Source organism: Mytilus edulis, chromosome 6 (assembly GCF_963676685.1).
Source record: "Mytilus edulis chromosome 6, xbMytEdul2.2, whole genome shotgun sequence".
Lineage (NCBI taxonomy): Eukaryota > Metazoa > Mollusca > Bivalvia > Mytilida > Mytilidae > Mytilus > Mytilus edulis.
The window spans coordinates 18902134-18930121 of NC_092349.1; the positions used below are offsets into that span (position 1 = coordinate 18902134).

General features: G+C 31.6%; 1 protein-coding gene across 2 annotated transcripts; it reads left to right on the forward strand.

Annotated features, from left to right (window-relative positions):
• The first annotated feature begins 825 nt into the window (after positions 1 to 825).
• Positions 826 to 27853, forward strand: LOC139527287 (zinc transporter ZIP12-like). 2 transcript variants are annotated; one of them, XM_071322632.1, is made up of 10 exons: positions 826 to 930; positions 13759 to 13795; positions 16380 to 16555; positions 17324 to 17456; positions 17978 to 18033; positions 18959 to 19054; positions 22501 to 22555; positions 23043 to 23195; positions 23996 to 24183; positions 25735 to 27853. In XM_071322632.1, the coding sequence occupies exons 2-10, from the start codon at positions 13777 to 13779 to the stop codon at positions 25858 to 25860; spliced, it is 1002 nt and encodes a 333-aa protein (XP_071178733.1). In that variant the 5' UTR covers positions 826 to 930; positions 13759 to 13776; the 3' UTR covers positions 25861 to 27853. The 2 variants fall into 2 exon arrangements, with proteins under 2 accessions (XP_071178733.1, XP_071178732.1); XM_071322631.1 differs by lacking the exon at positions 826 to 930 and adding an exon at positions 8880 to 8992.
• Positions 27854 to 27988: the final 135 nt, after the last annotated feature.

Consider the following 27988-nt stretch of genomic DNA (forward strand, 5'->3'; position numbering starts at 1 on the left):
CAGGATTATAATTTTGTACGCCAGACGCGCGTTTCGTCTACATAAGACTCATCAGTGACGCTCATATCAAAATATTTATAAAGCCAAACAAGTACAAAGTTGAAGAGCGTTGAGGATCCAAAATTCCAAAAAGTTGTGCCAAATACGGCTAATGTAATCTATGCCTGGGATAAGAAATTCCAATTCCAAGTCAGGTACAAAATGTAAATGACAGTTGTTATTCATTCGTTTAATGTGTTTGAGATATGATTTTGCCTTTTCATTACAGACTTTCCGTTTTGAATTTTCTAGGAGTTCAGTATTTTTGTGATTTTAATTTCTTCAAATTTTCCAATTGCAACCCCCCCCCCCCCCCCCAATGATAAGATAGCTTTATAAGTGGCCCTGCCATGACAAATATAAAACAAATAAACCATACGGTTTGATTTTTGTATCCTACAGTAAACAAAAAACAAATATGATGTACAACAACAAACTACTAAATAACAGGCATATTTATACATGTTATATTTTATGTTAATAATCTAAATAAAAATTCAAACGTATTATACAAAAACTTATTGTGGTAACAAACTAGATACGTCTAGGTCTAAGACATAACAAATCTTTATATTGAGTTCTCGTTTATTTAATGTTCCCAAGATGTAATCATGCGAACGACACAGTTAAAAGGTTATAAATGACGATTTAACAAAGAATATGTGTTGTGTATGTAGAAACGAGTTGTATTTTTTGGCACAGGCTCCTAAAAAGTTAAACCCTTAAGGGGTGTGTTAGTAATTTGGAACTTCAAAATTTATGTTTTAGATAATTGTAATAATCCTTTAATGCACCCCATTCATCAAACAGGATGCGATGAAATTATTCAAAATAGGATCCAGATCTGACATTACGTAAACTATTTTCTCATTTTCTCCTATACTAGAAAGGGTAAGTATTATTTGTTAATGTTATATTTCATGGCTGAGGGTTCTGCAATGTGAGTTTGCTTTTTCTACACAAAATATACTCTCAAAGTTGCGAAAGGAATGTTTCAAGTAAAAAAGCTTGTACATTTTCGTTCTTAATTCTGTATATAAATTCTAATTAAATTAGTTAATGTGATGTTATTTAGAATCGAACAATTAGCCTAACACTTATCACTCTTTAAACGAAAATAATACTTAATGCCTTTACCAAGTAAGGAATATGACGGTTGTTATCCATTCAATTGATGTGTTTGAGCTTTTGAATTTGTCATTTGATGATGGAATTCCCGTTCTGTATTTTCCTCGGATTTGGATATTTTTTTTATTTTACCCTTTTTATATACATGTATTTTATGCAGAAGGATGAAGTTTTATTCCATATCCTAGATATCCATGACCTATATTCAAATAATATTTTGTCATAAATTCACAGATCGTCAGCATTTACGTTTGCAAGTGAAAGAGTGAAACAGATAATTCAAATCATTTAGTATCCAATGAAATTATTTGAAAATTCTTAAAGTATGCCTAACATTTGTAACAAATAAAAATGAAAATAATTTCTTCCCAAACTATGATTTAATATTTTGATAAGGCAGCCTCACACTTGCATTGATTTATTTATTTGCCTGTTAAATGTGACGTAGTTTCTAAGTTCGGTGTTAATTGTATCTGTTATAATTTTGTCCATCTTGTTGTACTTGGAGTTTTTTTCAATTTAAAAAAGAGATTTTTTTCGAATTTATTTACCTTAAACCTAGTTCTCTAGAATGGTTACAAGATAAAACTTATGCGTTAATTAATTTCAAATTATATATCATAATGTTTCCATTACAGGACACTACTTTCACATACTACATTACCTCATTACAAACACATTGTTGAAAGTTTACTTTTCCTAGGTCTTGTTTTGAATCAGGAAGTGTTGACATTTAATGATCAACTACCTTTACCTCTGTTTTTGAAGTAGATCGTGTAGTTTAGTTTAAGTAAATATTTTCTGTTAAGGTTTTGGTGAACTGTTGCTTGTTTTTCGTCGATTATTTTTAGCCATTGTTGTCGGTTTATATTCGACTTATGTTTTTTTATTGTTTTCTTTTTTTCCTAGTATATTATATTCGATTCGTATCCCTTGATGCAAAATATTGAATTCAATGGTTAATACAGGCTAGTAAGATAGTAAAATTCAAACGACTTTATTTTCTTATTTTTTGATAGCAATGATTCATTGAAAACAGACGGTTTGAAATTTTTTTTTCCTCAAATGATATCTTTATTACACTTTTCTTTGCTGTTTTGACAAATTACTCGACCGACAGCAGTTGGCCGAGTATCCCTGTGAATTAGTCACTGGATAACCAGGGAATTTATTCAGTGAATTCATATCTATAGGTAGTTTGTTAGTTTTATTATTCATAGTTATTACATACATTTTGCAAAAATATATTGTTTTATGATTACGGAAAGTGTACAGTTTTGTCCGGTTCTGTTTCTAAAGATTAAAACTTTGTGATCATTGACCTTAACGTTTTTGTTTGATTGATTTCAGCCGTAAATGCGCATGTTTTATCACCGAAAAGAATTTCGTACATGACAGGCGAATGCATATTTACCTGTGGTAATCTTTAATCAACAAAGCATTATCAGTCTATGTGCATTTATTTATGCAACCAGTATTATATACGACGCAGTGCACTTTACCTGTGAAGTGTTGTATCACCAATTACGCAACCATAAAATACATTACCTTAAAATGTGTGCCTTGTACATTATGTTAATGAAACAGTTTGTCAATATTGATATTTTGCTATCAAAATCTTTTAATTTAACAACGTAATTTGTTTTGCCCGCAATTGAACTTGTTCAACAAGTACATATGTCAGATTGAGGTATTTTATTCTTCAAATTGATGCACTTCTTTAATGCATGATGGAAAAAAATCGATTCTAATAGGAAAAATTAGAAAAAAAAATTCAAATCGGACTAATAATACGCGTTCAAAAGGCATTCATTTTGATTTGATGAAGCCAAAACATTAAAGAAAATCAACCGTTTCACGATAAACAAATGAACAGATACATGTAAACTTACTTCGAGAAAGATTTTATTCCATTTTCTAGCAAGAAACATCAAAATAAATGTCCGTTATTATTTATGGCGTTGTTTAAAACACAGCCACCATTGCAATTCGCCTTTCCAGAATCTATGGGTATTCTCATTGTTCGTACACCAAATTGAAAATAACGTTACGTCATTGGATGGATTTCCATGATTTAGAACGTTTCAAACCAATCACAACGTTTTGGTGTACGCTTTTGAAAATATTACCCATACTGCATTAGATTCTGAAACGGCGAATTTCAATGGTAAAGTCAATTACTTACAGCCTATTTATAAATTGGAATTAAAACATGGCCTTGTTTTCAAAGCCAAAGAAATCGTGATATTAAGATATATATTTTGATATCCAATTAAATGAATAATGAGGGTTGTCGTGGCCATGTGAGAGATCCAGCTAGCTATATAAAACCAGGTTGAGTCCACACTTTTCTACATAGGAAAATGCCTGTACCAAGGATGAAATATGAAAGTTGTTATCCATTCGTTGGATGTATTTGAACTTTTTTTGATTTTTTCATATGATGAGATACTTTCTGTTTACAATTTTACTCAGAGATCGGTAGTTCTGGGTTTTTTTTCACCTTTTAGGCAGTATCCTAAAATTATATATATTTTGCTCTCAACACGAGTCACCCCATTATCGTCCCCTGCCGACGGACTATTATCGTTTCGCAAGACTTTGCTCGTACACGGTGTCAGGGGAGAGCCGAAAATTCAGTCTCTGAAATTTTCTCCACGGAACGAGGATCAACAAGGAACCTTTGTCTTTGAAGTCCGATGCGTTAACCACTAAATATCAGTTTTCCTCAGTTACAAGTATTTACGAGTTCTTATATAATCTTGCAGCGTTTATACCTTTTCCCAATTATTACCATCATGTTATATGAGTTAACTGTTCTTATACATTTTATTATGTTTATAAAGTTAAAATCGTTTGAAACACTGTGCTCTCGTTTTATTTGTTTGCTGGTGTATATTTATTTAGCAGCAATCGAAGTTTATAAATTGTTAACAATATAATGGAATAAATATGATTGTCATACAGGTCAAATGTTTAGCTTGCTATAAACCAAATTAAATCTACACTTTCCAACGTGACGGAATGGCTGCACTAAATCATGAATATAACAGGTATTATCCATTCGTTTAATGTGTCTGAGTTTTGATTTCCAGTTTTGAATTTTCCGTCGATTTCGTTGTTAATGATATTTTACCTTTTACCTGAATAACCCCAATTAAGTTGTATGTAATGTACTATAATATTACTTCTCGCTTACTTATGGGTACAATTCTCGTGTATAGGAAAAATAAATTCGTAGTTCAGACGCGCACAAGTTTTATGTGAAGTCATGATTAGTATAGCCATGATAACATCTTTATATGACACGACTTTAAATGTTCACACGAGCTAAGATTTTTCTATTCCCGAACAGCCTTATCCGGTTTTGCTCATATTTTGGAACGTTTGCTCCTTAACTTCGTAATTAATTTGTTCCCAAGTATTTTGTATTTGAGAGCAACTTGTATAAAGAAAACTACGGAAGCCGATAAGGGTAATTCGAAAAAAATAATGTATGTCGTAATTACGACATCACTTTGTCATAACAACGACATCACTATGTCGTAATCACGACATCATTATGTCTTAATAACGACATCCTTATGTCGTAATTATGACATTACTACATATAAAAAAAAGAATATGTAGTATGGTTGCCAAGAGACTGCCATGACACAGAATTTAACAACTATAGGTCATCATAATACCTTTATTTATTAGCAAAGCCCCCGCGTAGTAAGCTATAAAATGCCCGAAATGACAAATGTTACACAATGTAATTCAAACGGGAAAACTAACGGCTTTACTAATATGCAAGATATGAATGAAAAACAAACAATGTAACACACCAACTAACGACAACAATTGAATTACAAGCTCCTAATCCCTATGTCATAATTAAGACAACCTTAGCGTTGTCACTTTTTGAGGCAATAGGAAATTCAAAATGGTCGTTAGTGAGGGCAAAGTTTGTATGTTAAACAAATTCATCTTCCTTTTGGTAATAATGAACACTAAATACAATCAAAGTTAAAGTAAAACTTAAAGTTATTAACATGCACATAATAGAACTTTATTTTATTATCAAGTCAATGAAACCCGGTTGAACAAGGGAGAATTTGGCCTCCTTCGAGCCTCTAGTTGTATTTGGCATGTACAAATTTGTGTAAAATATGACAGCATTTCCATTGCAGGTTTTGAAGAAGATGAATTTTAAGCTTTTCTCAATAAAGACTATGTTAAACTTTGGACTCCCAGTGCTCAGACCCATGGACCTCTGTACCTGCATTTGTACACAATTGAATGTTAATGACCTACTGATGCTTGATACAAATTATAACTACATTGCAACTGTTGGTTCGCAATGCGACTTTTAAAACGTCCTCGCCATTTAAGCCTTTAATAAAACTCTGAACCCCATCCTTATTATATAAGGATAATCCATTCTCTAAGATTGGTCAAATATGGTCTGGAAGTTCTTAAGGAGAAGATTTTCAATATGTTCAAAGCTTTTTCCATTGGAGCCTAAGTTTAACTTTGGGCCCTAAAAGGAAGTTGTGTCTTGTACCCGAAATGGTATGCGAGCGACTGCTATCGCTTGTTGTCCGTTCTTTGAGTTCGATTTTTCCTTTTTAAATGTTTCATTCACAAAAGCCGTGCTTCGATTTTTAGCTCTTTAAAAATACAGCCGCTGTTAATAAGAATAGGACATAATGGTCACAAATTAGTTTTTTGATAATATAAAGAGAACTGTTCATTTATCCCAAATCTGTCGATGGTTTATCATGATAAATTGGACCTATGCCGAAAATTCCAGAAAATCAGTTTGACCCATATCTGAGTTGTGTCATTTAAACGAACTATTTGACTGTCAAATTCCTAAATTGGTACAGGACATTTTAAGAAAAATAGTAGATTAAATATAAAAAGGAAGATGTGGTATGATTTCCAATGAGACAACTATCCACAAAAGACCAAAATGACACAGACATTAACAACTATAGGTCACCGTACGGCCTTCAACAATGAGCAAAGCCCATACCGCATAGTCAGCTATAAGAGGCCCCGATAAGACAATGTAAAACAATTTAAACGAGAAAACAAACGGCCTTATTTATGTAAAAAACATGAACGAAAATCAAATATGTAACACATGAACAAACGACAACCACTGAATTACAGGCTCCTGACTTGGGACAGGCACATACATAAATAATGTGGCGGGGTTAAACATGTTAGCGGGATCCCAACCCTCCCCCTAACCTGGGACAGTGGTATAACAGTACAACATAAGAACGAACTATAAAAATCAGTTGAAAAAGGCTTAAACCTGGTTTAATGGCTAGCCAAACCTCCCGCTTCATGGCAATGGTAAAAAGATATCGCTGAAATGATAACACTACGTGAAAGAAATACAGCACAAAAACACTCAAGAGCATTCATCAAAGAGAAACGCACAAACAAATAATATAATAGTTATAGTCGCAAAACATGTAAAATGCAAAACAATAACGAACATATTTCATCAACGACTAACACTACAGGATACCAAAAAAACAGTGACGCGCTTACGTGACTCACATAAAATTTCCAACTTTATAAATTATTTTCAAAAACTATACAAATAGACCATATTGCGAAATAACAGATTTTTGTCTCGCCTGCAACGAAGGTAATAAATAGCGAAACGCAGGAATTGATTGTTTGGCGTCGGCGTTTAAATTTATATCAACATTTTGTGATTTTTGTAATCTTTTACAGACGACGACAGACGAAAAACAATTGCAATAGCACACATAACCTTACGCGTACTAGACACATCTTCTTGATGTGATCTACATACATGCCAAATATAAATAGAGTCTCAAAGGAACCTGAATCGTTCACCTTTTCAACTAGGTCTCATTAGACTTGATTATGAAATAAAGTTCTATTATGTGCAGACATAAAGAGTAAATAACATTATTATTAATTAAGCTTGATTAAATTCAGTGTTTATCATTTTCAAAAAGAAAATGAACATGTTTGTGATAGGGTTTTGCCCTCGATGACGCCCATATTGAACTATTGATCAGCTCAATACGTAACAATTCTTTTTAAGGATCTGGATACCAGGTATATTTATACTAAGTTTGAATTCAGTTGTAATTACGATATAGCAGTGTCTTACGACATAGCGATGTTGTTATTTCCACATAATATGTCGTTATTTCGACAAAGCGATGTCGTTATTTCCACATAATATGTCGTTATTACGACATAGCGATGTCGTTATTTCCACATAATATGTCGTTATTACGACATAGCGATGTCGTTATTTTCACATACTATGTCGTTATTACGACATACTCTGTCGTAATTACGACATAGATAATTGTTTTTGAATGACCCTTATCGGCTTCCGTAGAAAACAATGGTCTTTAATTAGGTCTTTCCACTTTTATGTGGAAAGACCTATTGTTTTTCTTCTGATTATTTTTTTTTTCTTCTGCCAAATTTTGTTCTTGCGATAAACATTTGTTTCGCAATATGTCGCTTAGATATTTGGTATATGATATCGAACAGTTTATGCGCTTTTGAAATTTACCCTGCGTAACCGAATACTTTTCTTTGTAGGAGTTATTTCCCCAAACACTGTTTTCCTTGTGATCACAACTCCTTCGCAACCGTAAAAGATTACGACAAATTTATTTTACAAAATTGCTCATTATATCCTTCGCATGATTTGTCCAATTTCGACCGAAGCAATATGAACGCTCCATATGAGAGTTATTTCCCTTTTTGTATTTGAAATTTTGAAATGTATCTTAAACTGGAACACCATAAGTGATAGAGACCTAGGATCTTTTGATTTGAGGTCCTTGGTCCAAAAAAATGAAAATTAGGTCAAGGTCAAAGGTCAAGGTCATGTTCTAAATTTTGATTTTTGCTTATTTTCACTGATTTTCAAATACTGTATGACATATCGACAAATAATTTTTCATAATTTGTTAGTTGCGACATGTCATTACTTGTATATTTTGGTTGAAAGGGTGCGCAGACAATAAATGGGAGTTTTTGCCCATCTTACTTTAGAATTACGCGTAAAGTGATATTACTCTTTAACCAAACATATTATAGACCTATGTCTTTTGATTTAAGGTCATTGGTTTGTGACCTTGCAATTCAGGTCAAGGTCATAGGTTAATAAGACGTTCTAGATTTTGACTTTTGTTTTAAATTCATATTAATACATCATAAAGCCTTGGAACTTACATTTTAAACTGATTTTTGATATTTCAATATCAAAATAGATCTTTACTAGTGGAAAGACCTTCAATTGTTCTCTGAACAATTGGTTTTTAATTATATTAATAATCCTTGTATCTGTTTTTAAACTTTCATCAAACTATATTCACGATATAAATAAATACGAAAGCCTTCTGTTAGAAATACAATATATTTTAAATACATTTATATCGCTGACTTTATGAAATTTGGTAGCAGTGCTAATTGGAACCGGGTACTAATTTTAACGGTCAGATATTTAAAGTTTTGAGTTTACACATTTGGTGAAACGAAACTTCCTGTTTGAATTTACTATAAATATATTGTTTACAGGGTAAAAGTTTATAAATAGATTTGTCAAATTTTGTTTATGGTATACCGTTATATCTACGCAGTGTTTCACTATATAACAATACCGATCTTGCGAGAACCACATGAGTGGTCAAGGTCGTTTAACACCCCCTAAAGGTAGTATATAAACAAAAATTCGGAACACTTTTTCCCCAAAAAATAAGATTTAGAATTAATATATACAATAAAAGCGCTACTTACCATATTATCAATAACGGTTGAACAGGTAAGTAATATGTTATCTTAAAACAATTTGTAAATGAATAAATTAAAGGATGTGTGGAGCGACATCAAAGTAAAATGATAAAAAAAAATTGGCGAAATCTGTTTTTAACCTTTACAATACATCACAGGAATTAATGTATAATTAGTATCCTATGATTATCTTAAAAGAACTTTCAAATATATATTTTCAAGATTCATTCTTTTTTCATAATATTATATATTTTGACGCTTACATAACTAATATAATTTTATACGGTTGAACGAAGTTGAATAAGAGTAAAAAAAATGTCTCTTGTCTTTTCATGATGTATATAGGTGTCGTACCTATCGTGTGGTCAGTTTCTCGCTGAAACAGGGGTTTCGGTCATTCAGCACGACAGCGCCAAAACGATCGGTCCTCCTTTAAACATTTGGTAAATTTTAATTTATTCCCGTAGTCCCTCTTTTTTTTTAATTATCTATACGATATATTGGATTAATAGGACTGGAGGGATGTTTTTTTTTTCTTTTTGGTATCATATTGTGTGAAGTATATAGTTGTGTATATTATATGGGTTCGAATCCCGGCGAGGGAAGAACAAAAAATTTGCGAAAGCAAATTTACAGATCTAACATTGTTGGATTGATGTTTAGACGTTCATGTGTAACATATATTTAATAAACATAGCAGCGGCGTTGTCGTGTAGCTTTGCACTTTAATTATGAGTTTTGTATTCTTTATACTTTCACAGTAAAGGTTTTTCAAAGGCATACATCATCATAGGGTAACGTACATGAGACTAGTATTATGTGGTGAAGTTTAATACAGAATGAAGGTTGTTACAAGAGAACTATATACATTTTGTGTCAATATATCTAATATTTTAAAAAAAAATATATGAATTTATAGATAACTACATATTTCTTCGTTTATTAATGAAGATATACTGATAATCTCATGACATTCGTTACCAATTATTACAGTATTTTTGTATTAGCAGCTTTATATAATAAAAAGCGGAGAATTCAAAACGAAATTGATTTTTTTTAATAATGCAATCTTTTCAATATAACAAATTTAACACCAGCTAGTTTAGATAAATTAAGAATTTTAAATGTCCCATTGTTATCTTCTGCCACTTGAAAAATTTCATTTAAACAACAAAAATAGTAACATAATAATTTCGCTTTTACATGTAACCGAAAGTATGAGGGGTTTGTTATATTTCTTAATCTTCAATTTGAAGTTCTTTGTGATCCAAAACATACCGTCTGTTTACCTTTTGAAACCTATTTCAAGTCGAGAATCTCAAACTATTACACACCAACCATTTATGTTTCTCTGTGCAGTTTGGTTTCACAACAACTTTTAAATTAGAGTTATAGAACATTCTATGCCGTAACAGTTCTTTTATGGAATTGGTTCAGTGTAGGATTGACGTTTTCGTTACTTTATCGACACTTTCTCCAAATAAGGATTAACATATATTCATATGTGTTCAAGGACCTTGTAGAATAAGTCTCTTTAATTATAAATTAACTGGTTACAAAACTTTGATTGTTTGAAGTATTAAGGCTTTTCTACCCCAGTATATAGATTACCTAAGCTGTATTTGGCAAAACTTTTAGGAATGATTGGTCTTCAGTGCTCCTCATTTTCGTACTTTATTTGACCTTCTTAACATTTTTTTAGAGTCACCAATGACTTTGCGTCTGGCACAAATATAAAATTTCAATCATGATATCTATGATGAGCATTATTCAACGCAACGCAGAGACTTATACACGCTTACCATTTACAATATATATATATATAAACGAGTCTAAATTGAAAACTACGTTCAAACCTATGATTGCATTGGATAAAAACCGCAATTTTTATACGTGTGCATGTAAAACAAATTTCGTTGTAGAAGGGTCTAAATACAGCACAAACAACATTTTCCAAAAGACCAAAAAAGTGAAAAAGTATATTTAAACAAAACGCATTTGACTAACAGGTCGAACAACTGATGTTCTTAAACCCTGCTGACTGCCATTGGCGATTGCCAAATAAAATTGATCACAAGATGTAACAAAATGGATCTTAATATAAGTTTAATACTAAACAGAAAAAAAATGTTTAACTTGTGGCCACGATGTTATGCCACAAACATACGGTGTCAATATTTTTTTAGTACACCAGATCCGGATTTCGACAATAAATGTCTCTTCAGTGATGTTAGGGATTGAAACGGTATTTGGAAGGCCATATAAAAAGTACCCTCCTTTTTAGATAGACTCTTGAATTTTAATATATATATATATATAGCAAGAGTGTAGTACACGATAGATTAAAATGATCTCTCTTGGCTATAACTTGTGCAATTCTGATTGTTCTCAAACCTATGTTTGACGGTTTAGGCCTGGAAGTATCCTTTATTAATGAATAGTATGATATTTTATGCGACAGTCATACAAGTGACAGGTTTAGTTAGCTATAAAACCAGTTTGCACAAACGGGAATGTCCGGACCATGTCACGAATATGAGAGTTGTTATCAAAAGCTAAAACACATCTATAATGAATGGATAACAATTGTCATACTCCTGACTTAGAACAGACATTTTCTTATGTAGAAAATGGTGGAAAAACCTGGTTTTTATCTATTGAAACATCTCACTTGTTGACAGTCGCATCAAAAACCATTATATTGACAACAATGTGTGAACAAACATAATAGGTAAAAATGTCAAAAACATGTGTACAGCAGTCAACATTGTGTTATAATCTTAATAACTATGAAAACAAACAAATGTGTAACAAAGAAACAAAAAATAGCATTTAGACCAAGACGAGGATGAAAAGCACTGCGAGTTATTCCTAAAAAGATGTTTTAAATACGGTCAAGCGATACATGCCTGGGGTGGAAAACCCTTGGTGCTACGAATAATTCACTATTTTATAACTATTGAATTTACAAAAAAATAACGGATCAATGATAGTTCATGTTAACAAGTGCACACCACATCTAATCAATTAGATATATATGATATCATTTTCAGTTTAACCAGGATATCAATTATTTCGGTCAGGTATTTAAGTTCGTGTTTATATAACATGTTGTGCTAAAAGACACGTCCTCGCTTTTTTGTCAATAGGAATGTATTGTTGACAGGGTATAAAACTAACACCCTTTGGACTTTTCAATAATTTTACGCATTTGTGCATATATTTAAACATAAATAATGTTTAAAATACTTTATATATTTTTATTTGTATTAAAAAATTTTAAAAATGGACTAAAATTATATCCAATTAGTAAACAACAAGGTTCGAACGGTTCCGCTTTCTGTTAAACAATAAATGTGGTTTGTAAGATAAGGGGTGAAAAGGTAAGAAAATGTCTTTGAATATTTTTTACATATCTATCATCAAAAATTGACTTGTTATTCATAATAATTTAATCATAATGAGACCTTAATCAAAGACGATTAAACATTTTATAGTCTTTTTCATATTTGATATAACAGATATATCAAATAGCATGTTTTAAATGTTCACAGAACATATCTCGTGTGGTCTTTAAAACTAGTATATTTTTTTCAAATAGTGTCAAACGTGTTGACTTGATAGATGCTTAAACAAAATAAAACCCTCATTAATACATTTCTATTGATATCTAAAATATATAATTTAGTAATCTATTGAAAGTTTGGTAGATATCAAATCTTACCAGTTTCCTTTTTAATAGAGATAAAAAGGGGTGAAGATTATATATTAAAAATAATATTTACAGTTTTATGTTCACAAAAGTAGGCCCTAGTCACATGTTTAGTAATTGTCATATTAATGTCCGAGAATCTGGTAAAAGTTGTTTGTATAACAACGAATGTACACTAGAAAGGAAAGATAAAATTGTAAAGTCTTTATGCCATAACCATTTAGGAACTTTTATAATGGATGCCACATGTGGAGAAGAATTCGTTTACCGTTTCAGAGCACCTTAGATCAAATATGGTGGAGTTCTTGTTGCTCTGTCATCAGTTCTCTATGTTTTGTAATATTATTGTCAGTGTGTTAATGACTTGTAAAATCGAATATCCCAAATTTTGTGTCGTTTAATGTGGATCAGTGTCTGCTTACCCTTCCGGAGCACCTGACATCCTCCCCCAGTTGTTGATGGGGTTCGTGGGTTTAGTCTTAAGGTTTCTATGTTGTTTCCTGTGTACTATTATTTGTCCGTTTATCTTATTTCTTTTTTAGCCATGGTTTTGTCAGTTTATTTTCGAACTATGCGTTTGATTATCCCTCTGATATATTTCGCCACTCTTTTGATAAAATTAAATGACGTCAGTTTATGTTTCATCGATCCAAGCAATTGTCAACCTAAATAAAGGCAACAGTAGTATACCGCTGCTCGAAATTCATAAACTGATTGAGAAAAAGACAAATCAAACACAACCGTAAACACGCGATTGTTTTCTATTAAAATTATTTTATAAGATAATTTGCGTTAAACTAATAGCAAAAAAGAGCATGGAATACGATTAGAATTTTATCTTTTCTTCAATACCGCATTTTATGCTTGTATGACACTTTTTAGTTTTGTTGTATTATTGGGTTTCTATCTTGCTGCTTTTAACCAATGTATGGATTTCCAAAGTGTGAGATGTACATTCAATAAAAGTGTTACTGCATTACTATTTGTGAATGTTTCCTAAATATTTCGAATTGTTGAATCTTGCTGAATTGTATTGTAATTGAACCATAAAGAAGAATAAATAATAATTGTTTTATTGGTTTCAGTAATGATAAAGTAGAAGAATGCCTACTACAGCTGAAAGTAAGTTTATTTAACCTATTGATAGTCATGTTCAGTAGATACATTTATAGGCAAAATAACCACTACAAAATTTGCATAGTTGCAATTAATAATAACGGCGCTTTACTCTTCTTGGTCAAATGATTTTACTAGTTTGAACATGTTAAACAAACTTTCATTATCTGTTATGTTCCTTTATTGTATTTCATGTTTTGTTTTATTTGCTTTAAAATTGTGCAATAATAAACTTTCAGACTTATTTAAGGGGGTAGACCTTGGTTCAGGGAGATAACTCTTGAAATCATCAGTACGTTTGTGTCAACCATTTTCATAAATATATTCTAAGCTTCTATGTTACATAGATTATTTCCAATCTGTTTCAGGTAAATACTTAAAACACATTGATGAAACTTGACTTTAACAAACACATAACTGATTTAAAGAGTTATCTCCCTGAACCGAGGTCTACCACCTTAAGAAGGAATGTTTGGTTCATTTTACTTACTCGTAATCACGGTTAATTTGTTTCTAATTTTTAATTTTCAAGACAGAGTTGTTTCGAAAAAAAGAAATGCCAATACAAAATGCTTATTAACACTCTCGTTCTGTTGTGGTTACATTAATTTTAAAAACATATTTTGGTTGAATATTCAAACGTTATGTCTTTCAAGCTTATAAAATATTGGGAAAATATCAATGGGAGAAAACAAAACACAATAAGTTAGGGAAAGACAAGCAAGAAGAGATAGCCTACCATAATAAGTTTTAGAAAGAAGTAAGGGTAGATAACAAACAAATAAATGGCAAAAAGACAAATAAGAAGAGATAACAAAACACATCAAGTCGAAAATAGACAAACAGGAAGAGATAACAAAACACAATTAATCAAAAAAAGGATGACAAATGGGAGAAAACAAATCAGAGTGATCATGAGTCGAACAGATACAATTAATGAAAGAAAGACAATCATTGTGAGATAACAAACACAATGGGTCGAAAAAAACAAATAAGGAGAGATGGCAGATCACAATAAGTCGAAAAGGAAACACCAAACGGAGATAACAAAACACAATAGTTTAAGGTAGATCATAAGTAAATGTTTTTTGAGACAGAATTTTCTTATATTTTGCTAAAATGAAGATTTTACTATGTTTTTTTCAAAAATATAATAAAAAGTATGGGTCACCGTGCTATTTTTCAAGCTATCAGTCGTTAAAAATTGCCTAAATTTGGTTAGTTTGTTCATGAAAAAACACATAAGAGTGCATAAAAAAAATTCTATGAGACAGAATTTTGAAATAAACTGTGAGAAGAAAGGTTTCATAATATGTTTTAAGAAAATAAAAAGAAAAGATGGTGTCACCGAACTTGTTTTCTTGCCACAAGTAAAAATAAAAAAATTTCCCTATTAGCCCAATATAAATTTTATTTAGGAGTTACCTCCCCTTAAATGGCTCATTTGAAAAAAATGATTTTTAAAACTAAAATGTTTGATATTTGTTAAAATATTTTGAATAATATAATAAATTAACATTTTTTCCTCATATAAATAAACAGTCTAACCATTAAATTGCAAATCTGTTTCCAAATTTACTGATTTGGGCAAATAACTAGACCGATTTTTTACTGGGATTGTACAATCCAAGATGGCGGTATACCATGAATCTACCTTAAAGAAAGACGATCAAAAGAGAGATAACAACTTAATATGTCAAAACATTACAACCAAGGGGACAAAACATTGCACAAGAGGTCACAGAAAGACAGCAGTAGAGAGATAACAAACTAAATAAGACAAAAATTACAACTGATGGGAGGTAAAGTACACAGTTAGCCAACAAAAGACAACCAAATGAGAAAAGACGTAAAAATAAAAGTCCGCAAAAAACTACTTAAACCAAAAATGAAGTACTTCATTTTGGGAACAACAAATGAAACAAAACGATTATCTTACTCCTCAGGGGGTCCTGAATTTACTCCAGAATTTGTGCAGGGTTGATATTGCTCATTCTTGATTGGTAGTGCTAAGTTTTTGCATTTGGAGTTTGTCTTTTCGTCTTTTTTCGTCTTGTCAAGCGTTATTGGAATTGTGGTTTTTATTGCCCCCTTGGTGTCTTTCCTGTTTTTACAAATAAAATAGTTGATGACCGATGTTTAAAATGTTTAAAATGTAAAAATCAGTAAAAAAAAGTACAAAATAAACCTCAGGGATCTACAGGAATCCCAAACGGAGTGATATGTTTAGTATCCCTGCTTCGCATTCGTCTCCCGCCTTACGAATCTATACTATTAATACAGAGCATGATGGCGCCGGTAACATAAAGATAGCTAAAGATTTACCGCCGAAAACATTTAATTCAATTACCCCAAAAGATAGATGCTATCTTTCTGCAAAGAAATCATGCTTTTGATTGTCTTGGGACACATAACAAATGGCAATTTTCTTATACAATAATAGCAGAGACTCGTTTAAACATAAAAAAACGCCATGCAAACAACATTTACTTACTTGATATCATCATCGAATTTCATTGTGGATATAACTGCATCTCTTTACATTTTACTTATAAAAAATATGTTAATACTTTTCATGTATGTATTTTAGTTTATGGTTATGGTATCTTAGCTAATGCAATATGTTGCGTATGTTCTATTTGTGGAGCAGCCATTTTGCCATGTGCTAAGCGGTTCTCAAATGCATACCACGTGTTTTTGTCCATTTTTATGGGATTAGCTGTCGGAACTCTGTTTACAGGGGCAGTGGTTCATCTTATTCCCGAGGTGAGCTCAATATTTTATCTATCCACAAAGATGAAAATAAACATGTAAAGGTATGTATAAAAAAGAAGATGTGGTATGAATGGAAATGAGACAACTCTACAAGAGACCAAAATGACACAGAAATGAACAACTTCACATGTTCATTTTTTTCATTTCATTTTAAAATATTTCAGAATAATGATGTATTTAAACAACAGCATCATTATGGGAACATAAATTACATTTGAATACATTGTACTTTCAAAACCTATATTTTACATGTTCATTTTCATGCAGTTGTGTGTGTCTTGGAATTAGTATACAGAATAGATTTTATGTTTAAGATAGCATTAACATTTTTTTTTTTAAATTTTACATGAAATACTAGGACCTGTTAAATTAATTTGTGAACCTTCACCTTCCACTTCAGTTGTAAATAAATAACATTAAATGGAGAGCAATTACTTTGACCTGTAATGGTTCATATTTTACACATTGTGACTCGGATTTAGACTTGTCTCATTGGCACTCATACCACATCTTCTTGTTTCCAATTAAACTCAACTTAGCTGTTTCATTTATGATGAAACAGTGCCACTCTCTGAATTCCTAGGACCAATTGTTTGAATAACGTTCGATATTCCTGTATCGAGAGGATAAAACAGGTACATGTTGTTGTTCTTTTGATCCTTTTGTTATCTGCAGTCTTTAGAGGTCCACATTTTAATTTTGATTACTTTTCATTGTTGTCCCCATTTGTTTTTATCTATATTTTTTAATTTATTATAGGCTCTAGGGGTCCATGGACATTCAGATCATGAGCATGAACACGAGGACAACCGTACAGAACACGACCATGACGATCACGAAGCAGGAATTCATGTTGAAAATTACATATGGTATACAATGGTTGTATTACTGGGTAAGTGTTGTTTAGAAACCAATATAAAACAAGATGGTATCCGAAAGTATTATTATAACTATGAATAAGGACTCCGGATCACCACAGAACCTTTTCAAGGGTGGAGCTTACACAGTATTTATTTAACTGTTGACCGTTTATCAAACTATCATATAATCAAATCGAAATCCAAGAGTAGTGCCTAAAATTGGAGTGCAACCCCTTGTGTCTTTTTTACTGTGTGTATATTGTCCAGAAAGGAGATGCGAAAGATACCAAAAAGGAACAGTCGAATCACAAGTCGAAAACAAACTGACAATGCGATGGCAAAAAAAAACTAAAAGTCATACAACAGCTCCCATAACACAACATGTAAAACCAAAATACTTAGCAAGACTTACCCTTAAAAAATCGAAGTGATTACATGTGCTCTTGTAGAGTAAGTAGATCCTGCTCCATATATGGCACCCTTCGTGATGATTATGCTAGTACCATAAAAACAGGTGAAATGAATGAATTGTGCCTTTTTTCTTCTTTGATAGGAACATACGCCTTTTATCTTCTGGAAATGATAATGACTTTTCTGAAAAAGAGAAAGGTAATTTATCGATAATATAAAATTTTGTAAAAATAAAACATTTTTATAGCCTATAAGATTTTAAGAAAAAACAACCATAATATGTTACCGAATAGATGGTTTTACAATCAATATAGTTGTTACGACACATGGTACTTCTTCAAGTGGGCTAAAATGATTGTCCGTTATCAAGTTGGCTAGGACGGAAAATATGCATATTATATTAAAATGATGTCACCATACCAGTGAATTGTAAAGGTAAAAAGTTTTACATTATATGTATGTGGGTTGTATTGTACCTTCATCCGTTGTCTATCTTAAAACATCTTTTTTGGGAAACACTTTTGTATAAATTCCAAGTCGGATATTCACTAGGATTATGTTTCTGGAATAGCACATAAGTGTGAAGAAGAAATGCACTAAACTTAAAAGTCTTTAAAAGCTTTGGAATTTTTTTGTATGTTTGTGTTTTTTTAGTTTTTTTTTATTTGTTTCAATTCAAGAATGATTGCCAATAAGATAAAACTCCAAAAGGGATATCAATAACAACATGAACTAAAGGTCACCGTACGGCCCCGAAATGACAAATATAAAACAGTTTAAAAAAAAAAGTAAACGGCCTGATTTATGTACAAAATAATGAACGAAAAACGAATATGATATGCTACAATAAGCGACAACCACTAAATTACAGAGTCTGACGTCGGACAGACATATATACAAAATGTGACGGGGTTAAACTAGTATGAAGGCACAGTCCCTCCAATAACCCGGGACTTTGAGGTAACAGTACAACATAAGGACAAACTTTAAAAGTATGTTGAAAGGTGTTTCACTCATCAAAAAAATACAATGCAGAAGGTTTATTTACAAATTAAATAACTGCACTTTTTTACATGAAAATAACAACATTAAATGGCAGTTAAACATTTATAACTATTTACAGGGACTCATATCAGAAGTAGCCACATCAACTGAACCAGGAGCAGAGAACCTCGGACAACTTGATAGTGATTCCAAAAGTTCGAAAGATTTTTACAATGTATGTACGCGTTTTTTTGTCATTTTTGTCTCAGCATCACCTCCACTGTTACAAATATCGACATAAACACTTGTTGCTTCCGGACGTCGTCGTTAAAGTAAAACTTTTCTCATAATACCACGGCCGACACTCGGCTAACCGAGATATTGGTCGGTTAATCTATATTGAGTATGCGGCTATATTGGCGGTTGTCTGTTAATCGGGTTGGCTAAAGTCTGTTAATCAGGTGTTATCGAGAAAATCATTGAAAGTTCAGCATGTTTCATTGTATAACTTTCTAAATATATTTTCATCATAAAAAGTATTCATGTCTAACAAAACAATTCAATGTACTGAATTCAGTGGTGTAATTATTATTTTTCTGGCTTCGATGTACGATCTATAAAATGAAAAGGCGGGTTACTCATCAATAAATTTATACACATTTTACACACATAAAATGTACACAAAATGACACATTGATTAAATTTACTTGCATTCAATATTTTGAACATCGAAAAAAGAAAGGCATTATGTTTGTTAACCATATTGATATCATTGTGTGAAAAATCTACACGAAAATCTGTATTTTGGTGACATAAGTCAATCTTTATTTAAAACCTGGTCTGTTTATGGGTCGGATGTATAAAACACGGTCTGTTAATTGGTCTGTTAAGAGTTATGAATGGCAATAAAAATACTTTTATTGCTATTTCGAATGTTATCGGATCAAATGAGTAGGCTCAAGACGAGCGGCTAAAATATACGAAAACAACACATAAGCAATGAAACATAACATATACGGAAACAACACATGAAATTGAAAATTGATAAAAATGGTTTCAAAAAGTGTAATATTAAAGTAATATTAATTTCATCCAAGAATGATCGCATATATCATGTTGATTCTGTTTAATTGTCATGAATGACACAAATGTGTCATCTACACTGGTAACCAGTATATACATCCGAGATAAACGTCATAATGTAACTAAACATCAGTAAGTAAATAAACTCATCATAGATACCAGGACTAAATTTAATATATACGCCAGACGCGCGTTTCGTCTACAAAAGACTCATCAGTGACGTTCGAATCCAAAAAAGTTTAAAAGGCCAAATAAAGTATGACGTTGAAGAGCATTGAGGACCAAAATTCCTAAAAGTTTTTGCCAAATACAGCTAAGGTAATCTATGCCTGAGGTAGAAAAGCCTTAGTATTTCAAAAAATTCAATATTTTGTAAACAGTAAATTTATAAATATAACCATATCAATGACAATTCATGTCAGCACAAAAAGTGCTGACTACTGGGCTTGTGATACCCTCGGAGAAATAAATAAAATATATTGGGATGACAAAATATGAAAAATAAAGAAAGAATAATGAGTAAGATAAATAAAATGTAGAAAAAAATGACATAACAATTTAAAGAATACAGAAATAAACAATACCCCCAATCCGGACCCTCATGGTATACACGAGAATCTGGATGGAAACGCAGAATATAGAATAATATATAAGGACAGAAGAGAGTGATACATTGCTAAAAACGAGAAAATAATACTTGTTTAAGAATACACACATGAAACACCGATGGCTGTTGAAACAGTACCGGATTGCGATGTACTTATATTGGTGACAAATTCTAGACGTTTACATGCGGACAACTATGGTGGCAGGTTAATGCCATTTTGCGTTTTAGCGCTTTAGCGTTTTCGCCTTATATATTCTATATGGCGAAATTGCGAAATCGAAAACGCGAAAACGATTTCTCGTTTTCGACTTCGCGTTTTCGACTTCGAGATTTCGTCCTATATAATATGAAAGGTGAAAACGCGAAATGGACTTCACCGGCCACCATAGACAACTGTAGTTCTCCTCTGCACTTCTGTAGAAAGGAACTAAACGGAATAAAATGAATTGAAACTTAAAATAACCAAATGTAGCTGCATTAGCTCCTTTCCGTTTACTTCTTTAGAGTGATTTGTAAACAACATATGATTAAGTATGTGAACGAGAACACGTTATATGTACCCTGTGTTGTATTAGAAAGACACTTTCAATCGGAACAGAGAACGTGCTACTTCGAACAGACACAAAAATTAAGGCTGATTGAAAACGTCAATAAAAAATTCATACATATTCCAGAGGCCAATCCATATCACGCTATATTAAAGTGACACACCCTTCAATAAAATGCAAAGAAAGTCAAAATAAAAATTCTCTTTCTAGGATACTGTGGCACCATATTGTCATTTTTGTTTACTCAGGAACATCTCATTCTTAAATTTTCAAGGGGAAAATATAAAGATAGCAAATTATTGTCGTGGCTAAAATGATAACTCTTAACTGACACAATTTCAATTGTCCAACCCATTAACAGACTTTATTCCCAGAATTTTCACTAAAACGTGATATTATTCACGTTATTTTACAATTATGAAATATTTACTAATGTCAATTTATTTTTTAGAACCACAGTACTATTTTTTATCCTTTAAATGATATCTAAATTTGTTTGTTTCGCCTTTTATTAAAAAAATTGCTATGTGTATAAGCATAAATACTTCATACTTGCGCGACGCCTTTTAGTTTTACTGAAAACTGCGCAGACTAAGAAATGTTTTTACAAGTGAAAAATGTTCTATGATAGATATCATTTTGTCAGACACTTTTCTTTTTTTGATTTGGTTCTGATAACATGCCAAAAATCTGTATATTTAATAGAGTTTAACATTGAATTAAGCGTTTTACTCTTAACAGACGTATAACCAACCCGATTAACAGACCAATCGCCCATATAGCCGCATACTCAATATAGATTAACCGACCAATCTCTCGGTTAGCCGAGTGTCGGCCGTGAATACGTTAAATAAACTTTATAACAAAAGAAAAGATTATAAGATCATGTGATGTGATATGATTGAAAAGGAGACAAATATCCAACATGTCCCAAAAAGAAGGACGCTCCAGTTTGGATATTGTACAGTTTCAATATGTATGTAGCAGTGCAAGTATGTATAAATAAACGAAAATATGCGGACAGTTCGATGAAGAAATGACATGATTCTACAAGAAAACAAGACAATAAAAAGCAGTAACCCAGTCATGTATCTAAAGCAGCGTATTAAACTTAGACTTCTATCATAAGTGCCTACATTTACGGGAATAGTTGATGCTAGCCTAAACTGCATCAAAAGCTATACTTAGGAGATACATTTCAATCCTGTTTAGTTTACTTTTATTAAGTATGGTACATATCCGTCATACTTCAGATACGTTTGTACAATGAAATGTTATATATTTGAGGTTTTTCTCTGGTAGAAGGGAGGGAACTTATTGTGAGTTATGTTTCGTTGCCCATGACAAAATGCATGCTTAAATCGTAAAAACACATCACATTTTTTTGGTCTTCTAAACTGAACGTTTAAACTATATATATACATATCTTTTTTTCTAATACAGGTCAATTCAAATGGTCAAATTAATTTAGGATCAGAAGACTCGAAAAAAGAAAAGGGTAAATTTTAATGATATGATATATATCATTATCATACACTTAGATGGGACATCTTATAACTTTTGAATGATAATAGCATTAATTGTATTCGATATTTTCCGAAATGTTTTCAATAGAAAACGAATTTCTAACCTTAAACAAACCTTTATTTATCGTCAATTATCCGGCTAAACATTAAGTTACATAGCAAGCAATATATATATATAGCCGGATAAGAAGATGTGGTATGACTGCCAATGAGACAACTCTCCACAAGAGACCAAATGACACAGAAATTAGCAACTATAGGTCGCCGTTTTGCCTTCAACAATGAGCAAAGCCCATACCGCAGCCATAAGTCAGCTATAAAAGGCCCCGAAATTTTATCTTTTTTTTTTTATTTTTTTTCATATCTTTTTTTTTTTATTTCAAAAAGTTGATACTTAAGTTAACGATTATGTGTAATGTGTTTAATCCAAATTGAATCTATTTGAATATATACATATAGGTATCGCCCCACTAGCATACATGATAATAATTGGAGATGCTATACACAACACTACCGATGGTCTCGTGCTGGGAGCAGCGTTCTCGAGCGATATAGCGGATGGGATTGGTCTTACTATAGCTATATTCTGTCACGAATTACCACAGGAATTAGGTAATTATAATGCTAGACTTAGTCATAAATTTCTTTCCTTAGTTGTTTATTCTGCAACCATGTTTCATTATCCTGAAATCAAACAGTACTGGACTTCAATTTTTCCCAGAATTTTTTTTCGAAAGAACGTATTTTACCGAGTGCATAGAACGCACCCCTTTTCACCCTTAAAATTTGAGAAAAAAGTTTCTTTTCATGCTTTACACGCAAGGACTTTCTGGAAATATCCAAAATTAAAACTCGGTAAAATACGTCTCTTTGAAAAAAAAATCCTGAGACAAATAATCTAATATACTATTCATTTGCTATCTAAAATAAATTTTGTTTTGCATGTAATTTATTGAATAATATACATGTCTTTAACTAGATTATATTTGTTTATATTGCTTCGTACGTTATTCCTATAAAATGTATTTTAGCATTCAACTCTTATAAATCAGGCAATAAACCAATATAAATAAATATACTGTAACCGTTCTAAGCACTGTGAAATAAACACCTATGGATATACTTTACCGATGTGGATCTCTCATGACAATAAAACACCACTTTCTAACCGTGCTACTACCAGTTACCGCTGTGTATCTCTCATGACAATATAATACCACTTTCTAACTGTGCTACTTCCAGTTTGCTTACCTTATGAAGAACCATCAAACGCAGACCCTTGGAGACATGGATGGATTAATACTCTGATTACAAAAGTTAAGATACAGAAAAAAATGTAATTTTGGCTTATAGAAAACCGATCATACTTGTCCTGACTACTTTGTTTTATAGAACTTATCTTATTTTTGTAGGTGACTTTGCTGTACTAATAACAAGTGGTTTGTCTTTCTGTCAGGCAATATGGTTCAATTTGTTCTCCTCATTGACAGCCTTTATTGGTTTCTTTGTTGGTGTACAGGTGGCGTCGTATGGAACTGCCGTCAACTGGATTTATGCGGTAACAGCAGGAAATTTTCTGTACATAGCTCTGGTTGACATGGTAAGATATAAATTAAAAAACAACAAAAACTGTCTTTTCTGTTGGGTGTTTTGTTTTTTTTGTCTAAGAAGACACCAGAATCTTACTGAGGAAGGATATCTCAGGTTATCCGAAATATTTATAAAAATTAATTACATTTTTAGTTACCTTTTCATGTTTTTGGTGTTGTTGTGTACACTTTTTTAGGCGTTTACATAATTTATTTATTGTGTACATGTATCGTTACTCGTAACGATCCAGCGCCCTCGTGGGGAAAATCGTTGACTATTATTCAGACGTTTAATACTAGTGTGAAGCTAGCCGTCGATAGCAGCCGGCGTTAATATACATGAGCCGTCAATAATATTCATGAGATGACTTGCGTTCGAAGAAGTGTTGTTAGAAACTATGAACGATCATTATGATTAAATAACGTTCCTGTTTATATTTGATATTGCTTCAAACAGGCATGTCAATGGGGGTCTTCTTCGAGGTCCGCGTTTACTTAATCAACTTTGGGTCTTCTGCAAGGTCTGTGTCTTTAAACAACATTGTGAATGTAATAAAAACAATGTTAAAGCTTCCATAAATATAAAACAAAGAAATGGTCTATTAACATTCTGTGATAAGAGAAATAATGTTAACCGAAACAACAACAAATTAAAATAAATATGATTAAATATAGCGGGACATTACAACAAACAAATAAAGAAAAGAACAGTTCTTATTAAAGTTTTGTGATTATTGAATCAATGTGAACTACAATAAATAAAAAAGATGATTAAATATAGAAATTTAGTCCAATCATGAAACAAAAACATACAATACATACGATAGTATTTTCAATTTAAACAGATCAGAAAAACAAGAAACATAGCTAATTGAAGAAATAAAAACAGATAGATAGATAGATAGTTTATTAACGTCTCACCATTAATATACACAATATAATATTTACATATATCATAAAACATAAATATATATTAATGCCATTCTAAAAAGAATTATGAGAGACAAAAAGTAAAATTTCATCAAACAATAAAAGGACTTTATAAAACTATGTACATGCACTTATTAAAATTTCTAAAACAAATTACAAAAATTTAACAGTCTAAAAAATTTATCGATATAAAAAACGTCTCCTTCTGTCTAAAATAGATTTGCAGGTTTTGGCACATTTGTAAATAACATTAACGTTAAAACAACAGAAAAATAAAAACTGTTAATTACTAATTCAATAACATATAATTCTTCAAAATTACGGAGACCAATCAGAGTCATTAATCTTCATATTATTGCCTCTAAAATGGACCATAGCACTTATCCCCTAGACCCGTACGAGTAAGTCAGGAAAGGGTAAGGTGGGTACCCTGGTATATATCTAATCTAATAAATTATTCATGAAAATTGTGTGGTTCAAATTTAAAAACTTCTTTATTTGGCAACAGGTCAAAGTAAATATTCTTTTTTAAAAAGTAAACTAGCCAAATCTTTTTGAGTCAAAGTGTTGGTTACCCATGCACTTAATGAAATATGATATAAATAAGTAAGAAGTCTATCTTATTATTTCAGTTACCAGAGCTAATGAAGTTGGGATCTAAAAGTTGGAAGACTTTTTGTTATCACAATATCGGAATTGTGACTGGAGCCCTTATATTAGTTGTAGTAGCAGTTTTTGAGGAGCACATAGAAGTATAATACCGATAGACCGTGAATTACAAATTAATTATCACTCGAGATTTCAACGAGACTTGAATAAAAAGTCATCCTTAAGTAGTATACAAAACTAGACATGGTATTTATTTTTTGTATCTATATTATTCTGTTATTTGTATAGCATATTTAAGTACGTCTATTTCCTTTTTTAGCTCAAAGGGCCGTGAGAGATTTTGCTATTACTTTGCGTCCGCCGTTCGTCCGTCAGCTGTCTGTCGTCCATCGTCCGTACACCTTTCGTTACAAAATCTTTTCCTCTGATACTTCTAAAAGACTTGAAAACAGAATTTGTATGCTTCATCTATTGGATGTCAACTATATATTTTGTGATTTTCGTCCAAGTTGATCAACAAATATGACTGCCGTGTCTGAAAATTTATTTCGTAGTGCATTTCTTTTAGACAATAAATACAAATTAAAAAAATCCCATCTGCACTTTCTCAATAATATTTCAACAGTGTGTTATACTACTTTTGGGAACAATTATATCAAATTCATCGGCTCTAACTCAAAATATGGACAATTGTATTTTAAACTGGTCTTGAAATCTTTTGACAGCTTCGGAAATGCTTATTTTTCATCTTTTTTAGCTGCAGCAAATTACTACTTGACTTTCAAATTCATGACCCAAACAGTTTTACAGTTTAATTTCACCCCCTACTTGCAATTTGAGGCATAAAACATGAAAAAAAAATTGGAAGCGGTATTAAATAAAATTGGCAAGTACCGCACTGTCCACACTAGGGCCTTTATTTGTAAATCAAAGGGACAACGAAAATCAAAGGACGATAACTGAATACTCGGACCATTACGACCAGAACCTGACATTACAGACAAACTATAGCCATCAGAGAAGCACCGATATTACTGACAAACTGTAGCCATCAGAGAAGTACTGACATTACTGACAAACTATAGCCATCAGAGAAGCACTGACATAGTACAAACTATAGCCATCAGAGAAGCACTGACATAGTACAAACTATAGCCATCAGAGAAGCACTGACATAGTACAAACTATAGCCATCAGAGAAGCACTGACATAGTACAAACTATAGCCATCAGAGAAGCACTGACATAGTACAAACTATAGCCATCAGAGAAGCACTGACATTACTGACAAACTATAGTCATCTGACAGAGAAGCACTGACAAAGTACAAATGTAAGGACAAAAATTTCTCTTTAAATATTGATTTTTTTTTCTAAAAATCTTTGAATCATTGGGTTGTACTGTTTTTGTAGTTTTGGCTGTTATCTAAAACCTCTTAGTACCCAGTTTAAACATGACTATTGCCAAATTATAAAAAAAAACAAAGAGTAACTATATTATGTGCAAAAAAATATTCTACTTAATAAACTGACGATTGTTTCCATAGATGAGCGATGTACATTGTAAGCACATCTGTGCATATGGTTATATACTTTTAAAGATATTTTATCAAATAGGGTATTTTGTGTATTCATACTGTTTATCGTTTACTTATATGTTATTCCTTGATTGATTTATTATATATATATAGGAAAGTCTGTATGAAATTATCATCTTTCTTGTATTCTTAAATGATATGTACCATTTAATGTGTCATGTATATTTTAGCACCACATTATACCCAATTCCTTATTGTTATGTCCTATTTTTGCACATCCTTTTGTGTTGGCCTTTTTATATCTTTTCTCAATTATTCAATTTATAGCCAGGCAGTCACACTTATTAGTATATATTAGTGGTGTTTTAAGCTTAACATCACAGTAGAAATATGTTCCGCTTAACACGATTTATAGTATGAAGTAGTGTGTTTCTTGTGCTGGATTTATGTGCAGATCTTACTTTTTAACTGACAGCAAAAACCAATTACAACAGACAGTTTTTCATGCATTTCGATATAAATTAACCGATTAGTTCTTAGTTATATTTCATGTTTTTTTAATGTATTTATTTAACACGTGTTTTTTTAAATAAAGTTGTGCCTTTACATTTTGTTTGTGTTTTCGTTTCTGATTTGCTGATTGGGTGACCTAACACATGTTGTCTAAAAATAAAACTTTTATAATGATTACATTGATTAACCAATAGTGGTTTTTTGTCGTATACAAGTTGCAATTTTGTA

Bases quoted from the DNA above. Each gene is read 5' to 3' on its own strand.
- LOC139527287 (XM_071322632.1), top strand. The intron at 16,556-17,323 runs GTGAGCTCAATA...AATTTATTATAG, and splicing joins TGGTTCATCTTATTCCCGAG to GCTCTAGGGGTCCATGGACA. The intron at 23,196-23,995 runs GTAATTATAATG...TTATTTTTGTAG, and splicing joins CGAATTACCACAGGAATTAG to GTGACTTTGCTGTACTAATA.